This window comes from Gopherus flavomarginatus, chromosome 9 (genome assembly GCF_025201925.1).
Source record: "Gopherus flavomarginatus isolate rGopFla2 chromosome 9, rGopFla2.mat.asm, whole genome shotgun sequence".
Classification (NCBI taxonomy): domain Eukaryota; kingdom Metazoa; phylum Chordata; order Testudines; family Testudinidae; genus Gopherus; species Gopherus flavomarginatus.
In genome coordinates, this window is record NC_066625.1 from 33,442,455 (window position 1) to 33,457,596 (window position 15,142).

Sequence of the window (15,142 nt, forward strand, 5' to 3'; positions counted from 1 at the left end):
CAGGGGGTGGGGCCAGCTGGCAGACAGGCCAAGAACAGCAAGTGGTGGGCAAGGGGAGTCTGGGGCATAATGCAAGCAGAGCAGGCTGGGGCCTCTTTGGAGCCTTGGTACACTTGGTACTGTGACAGTGTTGCCCTCCTGCAGAGGTATGGCTACACGCAGCTGCAGGTTACCACCACAGCTCTGCCTTGTTTTAAAGGGGCTGATGAGCCTGAAGTGTAAAAGCCAGCTCCCCTCCTGGAATCCAGCCATCAGCACTCCCAGCACAAATGAGAGTGCAGCCCTTATAAAGGGAAGACATAGATTTGAGTGGGCTGTGCAGTCACCTATGCTGGCTAAATTCTGAAGTTCAGGCCAGCAGCTTACAGCAAAGGCAGTAAGCATTAACCCACCTTGTCAGCACTACAGTTACTTTGTCCCCATAGACAGCAAGATTTGTTAGCCTGGGCAGAAGAAATCCACAATTTCACACAGGTTCTGGGTCCAGTCCACGCAGCAGGGGGTAGTTGCTGTGCCCACAGCCTAGCTTCTCACAGCCCCTGTGCTCCCCGCTCCGCACACTAGGTAGTCTTTAGTGCTTTGTCAGCAGGGGAGACCTCTGCTCCCCTAGCCCTAGACTCAAGTGTGTTCCCCTCAGCTCATCTTGAATCAGTCTGTTTGCAGGGAAAGACCTCTGCCTTACGGCACTGACCTGGCTGTACTTGGACACCACTCCTCAAAAGGCATGGGCTTGGTGTAAAGGTACAATAGCATAGCCTTTACTATGGTGTGTTTGTTTGATAGCACAACCCCCTGCTGTGAAGGTCCAGGACTGATCCAGCTATGCCCCATGGCTTTGGAGGATAATACATCACACAATCTCAGCTGAACAATGATAGAAATTGCCTCTGAAAGCTACTGAGGAAGAAAAAAAATCTATATTCATCTGCAGCCTGTGCAGCATGAGGAAGCTTGGTTTGTTTAGTTAACCAGTTACAATTCATGTGTTGGAAGAATCCTCCAAAACTGTACCCAGCCCTTGGACAGGGCTCCTCCAAGACCATCTACACTGCAATTTAGGGGGAAGATTTGTTCCTTCGTGATGAAAGCAGCCCTCACTTTTGAATGACCAGCTGCCTATTGGGCACAAGGAGCAGAAGGCAAACTACTTCCTTTGAGGGTCTCAGGCAGGAAAGAATGTTGGAGATTTACATACAGCTCTGATGTAGGTCAGCAAGTCCAGCTCTTCCAGTCACTTTAAATACCATCAGACAGAGAATAGTTTTGGAGGCAAAAAATCAAAGCTAGGCTGGCTAGAGTGCCCAGAAGAACATGCTGGTTGGCGATCCAGTTGAAAGGTGTGAGTGGAAAGTCGAGGTTTCACAACACTGCACATAGTGGTTACCAGTCCCAAACGGAGCCTTCTAAATTAATTCCATGCTGTGAATACATGCTGCCTGTATGACCTTGCATCCAGCCTTGCAAAGAGGAACTGACTGTAAAGGCCAGTTGCAATGAAGTTCTCAGGGGCTGGACTCCTCTCTCTATGAAGAAAGACTCCCTTATGAGGACTTCAGAGTATAAACTTTATTGGGTCAAAGGCTCTATCACAATATAAGTTACATGAAAAAGTAAACCGTTAACTTTAATATATACAAGGACTTGCTCCCCCAGCCCATGGGAAACTATTTGCTCAGCAACTGCTACATGCCAGGGCAAAAGGGCCCTAATTTATAAAACTGGTTTTGAGCCTATGGCCCTTGCAACAAGAGCAGCAAGTTATTCTGCCTTTGGGACAACTGACGCTGTGCCACAGCATCAGAGATAAGAGCTGTTTCGGAGCAGTTTGAATTCCCCACCACCTTCTCCAGGACAAAGTGCACTTCCTGATTTGAACCAGCTCTGAAAGCTTGTGACATGGACAGAGCGAAGTGCTTGATCAGCATGTGAGGAGCAATACTATGTTGGAAGAGGAAAAGAACACTCCATCAGACAGCTGGGGAGAAAACCCCAGCCTGGTCAGGGATATGAACAGCTGATCATTTGACAATAGCTGGCTAAAGCCATTCCCTGATTTAAGATCCGCACCAGGTCACTATAGGTTTTGGCTCCAAGTGGCAGTTGTGGAGCTAGACTACAATTCCTGCATTAAGTTACTAGCTCAGAACCCTGCTGGGTAATTGTATAGATTACTAGGTGTGGTACCATGCAGTATTTGGGTTATTTGTATGCAAATAGTCCTAGGTATTCACTGCAGATTCTGGTTTATTGTTTACTTAACTCTTGCATTTAAAAACCTCCACCAACAGAGGAGCAGTCCCAAAAAGGGTGTGTTCATCTTGAGTCACCATGAGATAACGCCATCTAGTATCCATCACATCACATACCAGGTTGCAATGCCTGCAGCCAAGGCAATGCAAGCTGCAAGGACAAACTGCATGGTGGGCTGCTTCAGCATGGCCATGCCAATGTGATAGGGGCAGCCAGGGTCCCCCTTGCCTGCAGGGAAGGGCAGAGAGCACTGTTAGCTGTATTACCCCAGAGATGCAGATTAATGTACTTGTATTAAAAGAAAAAAACTACCTAGTTTTGTGGCATAGTATGGGCACTTGCGCAGGTCTCCTTTTCCATCATGTACTGGCAGCCCTCCATCCTGGGCTTCTTCCGTTAACAATGCACCAATTTTGTCCAGTTCATCAAATACCTGCCAGGGAAAGTGAAGATTCAATGAGAGTCACCAAGAGCAAACAGCATTTCACAGCCATTCTTGTACATTTCACTTACATGCAATTTGAATCTGAAGTGTCATCTCACATTTATTTTCAGTTTCCAGATCAAATTAGCTCAGCTAAGAAGAGCTACTAGCCAAGGTTTTCATAAGGGACTGGTAATTTGGGTGCCCAACTTGACATTTTAATGGGGCCTGGGTCTTCAGAATATGCTGATCACCCATCTTCTCAGATTGGACATCCCCCACCCAAAAAAAACCAAACAAAAATAAAAACGCACACCCCACAACCCACAGTCACTTTTGAAAGTCTTTGCTGTTTTTTCTTAGCTGCCAGCCCTGCAAACTCAGTCTGAGGCTCAAGTATTAAAGCTGGGCTCCTGCCTTGAATACATCAGCTGAATTATGAATTTTGTTAGAGAACCAAACCAGTAACTCTAGCTCAGAGGTTCTCAGCCTTTTTTGCTGAGGCCCTCTCAACATGCTATAAAAATTCCTTGGCTCACCTGGGCAACAACTGTTTTTCTGCATGTAAAAGGCAGGGCCAGCGCTAGGGGGTAGCAAGTAGCACAACTGCCCGGGCCCTCTGCCACAAAGGGCCCACAAAGCTAAGTGGCTCAGTCTTTAGCTTCAGCCCTGGGTGGTGGGGCTCACGGCCCCAGGCTTCAGCACCATGCAGTGGAGCTTCAGCTTTCTGCCCTGGGCCCCAGCAAGTCTAATGCTGGCCCTGCTTGGTGGTCCCCCTGAAATCTGCTCACGGCCTCCCAGGGGGCCCCAGGCTGAGAACCACTGCTCTAGCTCACTCCCCCAGGGCAGGGTTAGTCTGCAAGGCTAAGGATACAATTAAATTCTCTCTTCCACCTCTGATGTACTTGGCAAGTGGGTGCCATTTTCAGTTAACTTTTCAGACGAAAACAAAACCCTTGAACAGAGTACTAGGGTTTATTTTTAATTCAATATTTAGTAAATGAAGTGTGCAACTCCAAGCACTCTGAGGCTAACAACATGAGTTCTCTGTTGAAATGCTACTGTGCAGTTTGCTCCAGCAATGTTCCTCATTAAACAGAACAGCTTCACGCAGCACTGTAAAATAGGATGGGCCCTGTTACTTGCTGGCACCTGCAACAGCTATCTAGGTTGCAGGTGAATCTTATGGTTTGTGTGGCCTTTACGTGACACAGCACTCCCTCCAGCAACAGAGGTAACAGAGCTTTCAGTGAGCCCTGTGAAACTGGAGGGACAGGGTCCTGGCTCTCTTGTACTGAAACGAGTGGATCCTTAAATCCTAGAGGTTGTGAAGAAATCCCACCCTCTGCTCTCCCACCAGAGATATAACAAGTATCTAGGGTTATTTCCCTGCCTTCTGAAACATCAAGCAGGGATCACCAGCAAGAGGGTACATCCCACACGGTCAGTTCACAGCGTTATTATGTAGAGACCTTGGCTTTTCTCCCCCTCCACCCCATTGTGTTTACGTACAGGGCAGTCCTAAAAAACAAAAAACTTGAAATGCCTACTGGGGACCATCTGTGCCTACAGGCCCGTGAAAAAAAACAAAAAAACAAACAAACATAGGAGAAGTGCCAACATCTGACTGTCACAAACAGCACTGATTGTTCTCTAGTGCATCACGTGAAATCCACATATGCAACAAGATTCATGGTATCTCCAGTCCTGTGTACTCCCAAGGAGGGCAAATGTCAGTTTGGAGGGGTCAGCTCCATTTACAGCCCTGCTTAAAACCTATTTCTCCAGAGCTGGCTGGGCCATGGGAATGTTACAGCCTGGAACTCTGCCCTGATTGCAAGTAAGAGATTCAAGAGAACTTTCGTGTTCATCTTACAGTGTTTCACTGAAGGTGAAATGCCTGCACAGCACCAAGCATGTTCTGGGAGCTACTATTACAGGAATCTAACAAGCTAGAGTCCCAGGTAAGACACTGCAGGGCAAGGTGGAATTCTACTCTGCACAGATGACAATACTGCTTTCACCAGCAGTGTTCCCAGGCCTCTCCCAAGTGTCTAGCGGAAAAGTCAGTGAAGTGTATTAGCAACTCAAAACAGCCTTGAGTATTGTAGAAGGGTTGAGGCCACCAGATTTTGCTGTTTCTCTCTCTTTAGACTCTGGGCTGAAAAACCCCTTGCCCAATCCATTCTCTCCACAGACATTCCTGCTGAACTCTGAACACGTTTTCTGTTTTCCCCCTGCCCTGCATACCCCCTCTTCCCCCCAAAATAGAGTGCTGAGCTTCATCATTTCCCTTGATTTTTCTGCTGGCAGAGAGCTCCTCACAACTTGGAGTGTGAGGGAATTTTAGTCTAAAACAAAAGTTAAGGAGAACTACAACACCATTTCCTGGAACCTGCGTCCTCTAGGTTCTGAACCCAGCCATCAGAGCTTGACAAAGGCAAGAGATCACTTGGATAGTTATATTCCAGGGTGGGGTTTTTTGTTTTTTTGTTTGTGGGGGGGCATGTGTTTTGTTTTGGTTTGGGTTTTTTTTAAGGGGGAACTACTTTTGATAGAACTGAACTGAGAATGAATGAAATCATAACTGGTGCTCCTCTGTGCTCTCACACTCCAGTCAACCGGGGAAAGCGTCAGGTAGGGATTCACACAGACTTAGCCAAGGTCTCAATATGACATGGAAGAACACAATCGAATAGGGCAAGACTACTGCAAACGCATCCTGCTGCTTGGTGTGAAGCTTGGAGAGGCAGCTCAAATAGCTTGCATTTAACTTTGTACACCCAGCATGCTCAACAGGGTAGGTGGGCACTGTTGGGATAATTGGGCCTACAAATTTACCCTGATTATGAGTTCAACTGGAGGAAATGAGTGTTGACAAGAAAAGATATGAAAGGCAGGGGAAAGGGAGGGGGCAGACTGAATTACTCCAAATGAAAAGACCTAAATGATGTAAATCAAGCCTGTGTTAAGAGCATGCCTGGTAAACAAGCATGGAATCAGAAAAATCAGTGAAACAAAACAGATGTGTTAAAGACTAGGCCTAAACTGGTGGACAAAACGAGTAGGGGATAGGCCCTTTGTGGGTCTTTAAAGAAAGATTTGGAGGGAGAAAAAGAGCTGGCTACTTGAGCAAGCTTCATCATCATGCTGCCACACCCACTATCTTCTGGGACCCTGAGTCTTTGTCATCCCAATCCCGAGATGTCCTGACCAGACTAGGCCAGAGAGGAACCTAGAGAACATTGCCACCAGCTCCCGCTGAATCCCAAATACCATCTGGACTGGACTAGTGACAGCTGAACAGCAGCAGCTTCAGCCTTACTTCTTCTCTTCCCCTTCTCCCCCACCCCCAAACAGGACAGTTATTACTGCCCAAGAGACTGTCAAACAAGGGTTTTTCCCCTCTAAGAACTCTCTCCAGTCAAAGGGAAAGGGAACAAGAGATGCTGTTAAAATGAAAGCCTTAATTAATACTTTACATTTCAAATGCTTTAGCCATTTTCCCTTCTTTTCTTTAATCTTAATTAAAAGGATATTTAGTGGGCTGTTTGCCATAGTACTAAGTAGGCAGAGATCTCTGTATGTCAAACCCCGCACCTTGTTTAATGCTATTTAATGGTGGACAGTGACTAGGTCATGTTAACCCCTTTGGCCCTTATATTCCATCTAAATTAATACAACAATACTTAAGTGCATAGAGACCAAATCAGGTAGAACCTGTATATCAAAACTCTTGTACTCTACCATCTGACTGATAGAGAGGTTGCGTGGTCCTGATGACACACTGCATACTGGAATGTTTAGTCTCTGGGTTACACCTTCAGGTTAAAGAGGTAAAATAGCAGCAGTCTGCTCTGTTTTTATATAAAACAGAGCAGCCCTCAGGATCCTGCTAAATCATCAAGTCACCCTTTAGATGGCCAGAGTGTGGAAGCCCGAGTGTATGATGCATTCGGCTAATTAAGTGCTTCCTTGGCACGTCAAAGGTTAGGAGTAGATTCAGATAAGTTTGTGGGGTTTTCCCCATGGGAGGCGGCCTGGTTTCTTCCCCTTATCTTACCAACTACTTAAGCATGTATTAAATTATTGGCATTACAAGTACTCCTGGAGGCCTCAACAAAGATTTGGGCCCTAGCATAGTAGTGTGCTCTACGGGTCCTTAGTAGAGACATCAGATGCAGTTTGCATTTCCTGTTTAAAAGGCTTATAATAGCTCTACTCTTTCCTCCTTCCCCTGGATATAGCTAACGTGATCAGTCCTGCATTATCAGGAACATTAACACTCCGTCTAAACCAGGCAGAAGATTAAAGCAGTGTAGCTTACTTAAGTACAGGCAGTTACAAGAGTTTGGGGGTGCATGGTACCTGCATGTTGAATTCAAATGCCTTATTGGCTTCCTCCACAATCCTCTCCTTGGCTTTCTTGTCCAAGTCCAGGGCATTTATCCTGGCCCTGTAGAACTGCTTGAACTGCTGTGCATTGGAAATATTGTCAAATACATAGAACTGGATCCCTTCCCCAGTACTGGGCAGCTTCAAGGCCCTCTGGGCTACTTTCTTGAGTATCTGGCCCCCAGACAGGTCCCCCATGTACCGTGTGTAGGCATGAGCTACCAGCAGCTCCGGTTCATATTGCCCAATATAATGGATTCTGTCTATGTAACACCTAGTTGCCTCTGAACACTGAATCTTCTCTTTCCAGTTTTCCCCGTAGAAATACTCCATGTCTTTAGCCAATGCCTCTTTCCGATGAAGCTCTAGAGGGAAGTACAAAGGGGCAAATGCAGGATGGTCCTTGTTGCAGTCCATTTCCTCTTCCAGGGCAGAGTACGTATAGTAAAGTGCCACAGTAGCCAACTAGGAACAAAAGCACAATGTATGTGAGAGACCACTTGTCAGAAAGAATGATGTATTTAGTTTATGTACAGACCCATGCATTCCTCCCAATAAACCGCACTCTATACAGACCACACCTTTCCCAGCATATTATCTGTTAGGCTGTGAAGGACTCTTAAAAGGAAAATGGTGAAGTCCCTTGTCTACAGTGATGTCTGGATGTGTCCCAAGCAAAGTCACTGAACCCCTATGCCTCAGTACCTATCTGTAAAATGGGGACAATATATCCTACTTCAAAAAAGGTGTAGGGAATTCATTACTGCTTTAAGCTCCTCTAAGGGAAGGCACTATTTAGATTTGCAGACCATTATGATCAAAAGATGATGTTCATACGTCTATGCTGAATGCTCTGATCTGCCCACAAAGGACTGGCAATTAAAACATCTTGGTTTAAATAGCTAACATAATTTCCAATACTTCCTGACAATTTCAACTGCACTGGCATTTATAGACCTGAGGCATGACATTAAGGGGCTTCCAGATGAGAGTCATGACAATGGAGGGGTGGCTGTGCCAAACACAAGTGGAGTTACGATGCTGTGCACCAGGTCACAAACACCAAGAGCAGGGATGCAGGTCCAGCCCTGTGGGACATGAGCTGCTGCTGGATGATGCATGTGAGGTGAGCTCACCTTTAAAATCTCTTCCCGGCCCCGCCCTCCTCCACACCAGGCCTACAACCCATCTAGAACCTTCTTGCAACCCACTGGTCTGTTGTAGTGTGACCAGATGTCCTGATTTTATAGGGACAGTCCCAATTTTTGAGTCTTTTTCTTATGTAGGCTCCCGGGGCGGCTCTAGGCATTTTGCCGCCCCAAGCACGGCAGGCAGGTTGTCTTCGGCAGCTTGCCTGTGGGAGGTCTCCAATCCAGCAGATTCGGCGGCATACCTGCGGGAGGTCCTCTGAAGCTGAAGGACCAGCAGACCCTCCACAGGCAAGCCGCCGAAGGCAGCCTGCCTGCCGCCCTTGCGGTGACCGGCAGAGCGCCCCCCGCAGCTTGCTGGGGCCTGGAGCCGCCCCTGTAGGCTCCTATTACCCCCCCGTCCCAATTTTTCACACTTGCTGTCAGGTCACCCTGGTCTGTTGGGACCCAGTTTTAGAAAACATTGCTTTAGCTCTCCATTAACTGTTCTCCAGACCAGCCAGCAGAAGGTGCTGCTGAGCAACATTAAGCTGACTTCCAACCCAAATTGCTAACTATGCCAATTCTGTAGCACTACAAGGTACTGCTAACTCTGGGAGCGAGACACCATGCTGGATTCCCTGACATGTTACACACAGTGTCATTACTAGGCAAGACAAGCTTCCAGCAGTTTAGTTTCTGAAAGAACAGGGAATTGAACCCAAGTCTCCAGAGTCCCAGGTTAGTGCCCTAACCACTGGGCCATCCTCTCATTGTGACATGCTGCGTCTCCAATTTGGGATAGAGCTTCCAACTCCACAGCTCAAGATCTCATCTCATATGCGGTAAAGGAAACAGAGCTAGAAAGCGCAAACCTTAAAGAGCTCCTTCTTGATCCGTCCTTTCAGGAAGTCTTTGACAAACTGAGTGTTCTCTGCACGATCATGAGACTCTTTGGTCCCCTCCTTGAGCATCTCTGAGAGGTCAGTGGGACTGTGAAGAACAGAAATTCGAAAAGGGCATGAGATGGGGAACATGCCCAAAGGATCCCAGGAAGATTCTGTAGGTCTTAAGAGCAACTTTTAAACCACACAGGGCCAGGGCCAGGGCCAGGCCCATACACTGGACCAAGACAGCTATTTGTGCTTCAGACCAGTCCTGCATTAGACTGGATAGAAACTGAATTCATATTTACTGATGGCAAGCTCCAAGAATATGCCATCTGCATCTGTCAATTAGTGCTAACTGACATCCAACTCAAGACAGAATTATTCTCTCGCTCAAAATGTGGGGGTGGGGAGGAGAAGAGGGGATGGGAGGAGAGACAGCTCCTCTGGCCATGGGGGACACAGGAAGTGCCCCTCCAAAAAATCAGCCAAATTTTTATTCTTGTGCACACCCCTAAGCTTCAGGGATACAGTTTACATGAAATATACTACATAAACCTATGTTGCAAGGTCCCACTATAAGTGAGGTTTTGGACACCACTAGCATGGTCTCTTAAAATGCGTCTCTGGGAATAGGATTGTGCCATCACATCAGACTGTCAGCATGGAAGTACAAACACCACCATACAAAACATGCTGAACAATCACCACAGCGTGATGACATTATACTTGTCCTGTTGATATTTTGGGTTGGTTTTAACATCCAGTGTCAGTATGTTAGCCTCTGAAACGGGTAGTCTCATCAAACCCAGGACTGTTCCACAAAGTCATCATCATCAGTGATTACCTCAGATGCAACAGAAACCCTGCTGACAATGCTAAGAGAATAGGGTCAAGCACAACGGTGACAGCAGCTTATAAGAGATGTTGAATATACTACTGAGCTAGGGTAGTGTGAATCCACATTCCAGCACAGTCTGGTTGTGCCTTGAGTGTGTGACAGGTAGCAATACTGGCAGGAGTCTCATTCATTTTAGAGAGGCTAACAGGTATGGTCCATTCACCACATTCAAACACCCAAATAATGAGTCATTAAAACTGACTTTTTGGCACAAATTCCCCTACTATGAATTTTTAGAGTATAGTAGAACCCCAGAGTTACAAACTGACCGGTCAAACACACACCTCATTTGGAACCAGAAGTACGCAATCAGGCAGCAGCAGCAGAGGTGGAGAGGGGGGAAAAAAGCAAATACAGTACAGTGCTGTGTTAAATGTAAACCACTAAAAATAAATAAATATAATAAAAATAAAGAGAAAGGGTTTAAAAAAAAAGATTTGACCAGGTAAGCAAACTGTTTCTGAGCTGGTTTCATTTAAATTATGATGGTTAAAAGCAGCACTTTTCTTCTGCATAGTAAAGTCTCAAAGCTGTCAATGTTCAGTTGTAAACTTTTGAAAGAACCACAATGTTTTGTTCAGAGTTACAAACAATCTCCATTCCCAAGCTTCTAATGTAATCTCAGAATAGTAACCCAGCCCTTCAAAACATGGGTGATCTCCCTGTAATCACTATATTAGTGGTGCACCTTTGACAGCCTCAACTGCACTCTGCCCATTAATCTAATCTCACTCCTGACTATTAACATTCCAAACCTCTGAGCGGCTTCAGTTAAAAACAACCTGCCCTCAATGCTTTCCATACTCCCAGTTGTGGAATTGTCACAGTTAGCCTATGATGCAGGGTTGGACTGAACTAGTGCCAACTCGAAGATCGCTCAGCTTATGACTCACCACAGAAAACAGGAACTCCTCCTTCCCAATGACACAGGACTTTTGTTTCTGGTACTAGTGTCTTGAGATGGCAGATTTTAATAATTTACTACGACAAATAGCTTTAGTTCCTGTCTTCTGACAGTGGCTAATGTCAGATGCTTCAGAGGGAATGAACAGAACAGGTAATCAAGTGATCCATCCTCTGTCACCCATTCCCAGCTTCTGGCAAACAGAGACTAGAGACACCATCCCTGCCTATCCTGGCCAATAGCCATTGATGGACCTATCCTCCATGAATTTATCTAGTTATATTTTGAACCCTGTTATAGTCTTGGCCTTCACAACATTCTCTGGCAAGGAGTTCCACAGGCTGACTGTGCATTGTATGAGGGGAAAACAAAAACAAAAAAAAACCAAAACAAAACAAAAAACACAAACTTCCTTTTGTTTTTTTTAAAAGTGATGCCTATTAATTTCATTTGGTGACCCCTAATTCTTACATTATGAGAAGGAGTAAACAACACTTCCTTATTTACTTTCTCCATACCAGTCATGACGTTAATACACTTCTATCATATCCCCCCATAGTCATCCCTTTTTCAAGCTGAAAAGTCCCAGTCTTATTAATCTTTCCTCATATCAGCTGCTCTAATGTCCTAATCATTTTTGTTACCCTTTTCTGTACCTTTTCCAATTCTAATATATCTTTTTGAGGTGGGTCAACCACATTTGCACACAGTATTCAAGATGTGGGCATACCATTGATTTATACAGAGGCAATCTATTTTCTGTTTTATTTTTTATCCCTGTCTTAACGATTATCAGCATTCTGTTCGCTTAACTGCTGCTGCACATTGAATGGATGTTTCAGAGAACTATCCACAATGACTCCAAAAAATCTCTTTTTTGAGTTGTAACAGCTAATTTAGACCTCATCATTTTATATGTAGAGTTGGGATTAAGTTTGCTAATGTGCATTACTTTGCATTTATCAACACTGAATTTCACTTGCCATGTTGTTGCCCAGTCACCCAGTTTTGAGAGATCCTTTTTGTAGCTCTTCACAATCTGCCTGGGACATAACTATCTTGAGTAATTCTGCATCATCTGCAAATTTTGCCACCTCGCTTTTCCAGATCATTTATGATTATGTTGACTAGGACTGGTTCCAGTACAGACCCCTCGTGGACACCACTACTTACTGCTCTCCATTCTGAAAACTGACCATTTATTTCTACCCTTTGTTTCCTATCTTTTAACCAGTTACCAGTCCATGACAGGACCTTCCCTCTTATCCCATGACAGCTTACTTTGCTAAAGAGCTTTGGTGAGGGGCCCTGTCAAAGGCTTTCTGAAAATGAATGAATTAGTTGGATAAACTGAAATTAAGAAAATATTCTTTGCATCTGCAGAATAGCCTACTGCCATCAAAAGCTCATTTACAGAGACAAGTTGGGTGAGGTAGTATCTTTTATTGGCCCAACTTCTGTTGAGGAAAGTAAACAGAGCTCTGTGTCAGCTTGTCTCTTTCACCAACAGACGCTGGTCCAATAAAAGTTATTACCTCATCCATCTTGTGTCTCTAATACCCTGGGACCAAGATGGCTGCAACCACACTGCAGAAACCTGGTTCTAGGTGCTTAGCCAGTGACTTCCACCAGTTCTATAACTTGACTTTCTTCAAAAGCTCAGCAGCAAATATGTATTGCTTGAATATTGTCTTTGTATTTATTAAAATCAAATAAATTAGACTATAGTCTATTTAAGCCTTAAAACTGGTTGCCAATGTTAAATGGATTTACTTTTCAAATGAAAAGTAAATTTAAATTAAGTCTAAAAATTTGATTTTTGGTCAGTTTTGATCCACTCTAATATCTCCTATAGAGCAGTTTAAAACACTCCCACCCTTCAGTCCAGCAATGATTCCAGCCTCACCACCACATTCACTTCTTTCTAAGTCTTCCATGCTTCCAATGCACGGACCAGCCTCCCGATCCCAGTGTGCCATGCCATGCCATGCCCCAAGTCTCATTCAAATCCCAGTTTAAGGTGCATTTCCTCCACATAACCCCACAAATATTACTCAAATGCACGCTCCACCCCAACCTCCAATAAGGGAGAGACTGAAAGGCTCTTTCTGGATCTCCTAGTGCATCTGATTTTATCTACATCTTTTAGATTAAACTCTCTGGGGCAGGGACTGTGGGTGTTGTACCTACTGAGAACACTGTTGGTGCATAACAAGAAGAGTTAATATACTCGTTATAGACATGTGCTGCATTTTCATCTCACTAGAGGGTTTTTGGTTTTTAGTAAAGTGAATAGATGCACTTTATCAAGCCACAGCATCTCCTGGTGGATCTTTGCAGCTGCTTCACCCGAGGACGGCACAAGAGAAGACTTTTGAACTGCTCAGTTATTCAGGAGGGCTAGATTATTGCACTCCAAAATATACAAGAAAAGGAAAATCTCAATCGGAATAGAAGGAATTATTTCTTGGCAAAGAGCAATTGGGCTGTGGAAGAATCTTACAGTAAGTGGAAGAAACCCTATTAACTCTTGTCATTTGAAACTGGATGGGAGAACACACTACAAAGTTTACTGTAAGGAAATGAATGTGCTGGCCCCAGGGAGATGAGCTGGATTATGTATTCACATCCCAATAGATCCTCATCACTAGCTCTTCACTTCAGCCATTTGCAGACATCCTTCTCTCCTGAATGGGGGTGGAATGAATATTAAAGTGTTCCCACATTACTGAAAGTGAGGGGGCTGCAGGGGTGGGGGAAGAGAGAAAGAGAGGCAAGCACCACATTCCTGCCTGGGACCCACATGCAGGGATACCCTTCTAGAAAACAAGTTGTTCTAACCCGGTAACAAAGCCCCACTCTCACTAGCCAGGAGGGCCCAACAGGACTCACCTGACATTGTCATCCTCTTCTGTTTCCTCATAGCGGACATTCTCTGCCTCGTCTACCCCCTCAGAGGCTTCTGTTACATCAGACGGCATCTCTCCAGAGACCTGATCTTTCTAAGGTTCTCTTCACTTTTCCAGTCCTGTTTGGAAACAGCCAGAGTTCATCATCCAGTTATATCAGCAACACTTTAAAGTGACTGAAGAGCAAAAATTTGACTTTAATAAAGCAGAAGATTCCTGAATGAGGAGTGGGGGTGAAGGGAAGCACCAAACGCTGCAAAGCTGCGAAAGCCTCAACTCACTCAAACACATGTATGGTCAGTCGACAGCTGTGCACTTGACATTCCCCCTCAGTGGGCTCAAGGATATACTGCATAATATGAGCTTACCTGTTTATGGTCCAACACTGCCTTAGAAAACACAGAATCTTGTGTCCCCTCTTGCAACTCTAAGCAAAGGCACTGACAACCTCAGCTCAGATTTACATATAGTGCATAACAAAGCAGCTCACATACTAATAAACCATAATCTTGTGCAAGAAAGACACCCGTGACTCAGCAAGCAATCCAAGTTAGGCGTCCCAGTCAGGGTTCGGTGGATCAGCTGAGCAGACTAGAAGACCTATATTTCACCAGCCTGCATGATGATACTTCTGAGCAAAACACCACTTTTCCACCAGGATTTAAAAAAAAAAAAAAAAAAAAAAAAAAAAAAAAAAAATCCCTAGGCTATCTGCAGAAAGGCAAGATTTAGAGCAGAATGACTGACCTGGGGAAGGAAGGGGAACAACCCTCCTCCCTAGATCTTTCAGCTTTAGTTACTGGGATTTGAGCTGCAATCTGCTCGCTTACAGAGGTTTCATCAGCAACATGCAGCCTGTCCTCTTTCCTATTAGCTGGTATAACTTACTGCAGTGCTAAGCCACAAAGGCAGGCAGCTTGGCAGGGAATTAACAAAGCCTCTCCCTCTGCAACGTAACACATCTGGAAGGGAAGAGAAATGGGTCATCGGATCACAAAACAATGCTAGCAAAAACAGGCTTCCAGATTGCACAGTTCTTTTCACAAAGGGAGGGGCAGAGTTCACTAGCCTGGCTTTCTGGAATAGCCTCCACACCTGTCCAAAGAGCATGAGAAAGCAAAACTCCTATGCAGCTGAAGCATTTTTATTTGGTTCCCCTTAAATTGTTCTGTTCCAGCATGGACTCTCCGAAATAATAGATCCCAATTATTCAATAGGCTTAAAAAACGGACTATTTGAAAAAGCTTGAGATAAAGTAGTATGTGGTGCAACAGATGCAATATTAAGGACTAGAAGCCAAACCATCTGACTTTTATTACCAGCTTTGACTCACTGATACCTTGGG

General features: G+C 44.9%; 1 protein-coding gene across 1 annotated transcript in view; it reads right to left on the bottom strand.

The window, feature by feature from the left end:
- Window positions 1–1,551: 1,551 nt before the first annotated feature.
- HMOX2 (heme oxygenase 2) overlaps window positions 1,552–15,142 on the bottom strand; it is a 31,351-nt gene continuing 17,760 nt past the window's right edge. The window contains exons 2-6 of the mRNA XM_050968427.1: window positions 13,781–13,916; window positions 9,072–9,189; window positions 7,043–7,534; window positions 2,563–2,683; window positions 1,552–2,478 (exon numbers count right to left, since the gene is read on the bottom strand). Coding sequence (XP_050824384.1) covers window positions 2,354–2,478; window positions 2,563–2,683; window positions 7,043–7,534; window positions 9,072–9,189; window positions 13,781–13,869 — 945 coding nt within the window. The 5' untranslated portion in view covers window positions 13,870–13,916 and the 3' untranslated portion in view covers window positions 1,552–2,353. The remainder of the gene's footprint in view (window positions 2,479–2,562; window positions 2,684–7,042; window positions 7,535–9,071; window positions 9,190–13,780; window positions 13,917–15,142) is intronic.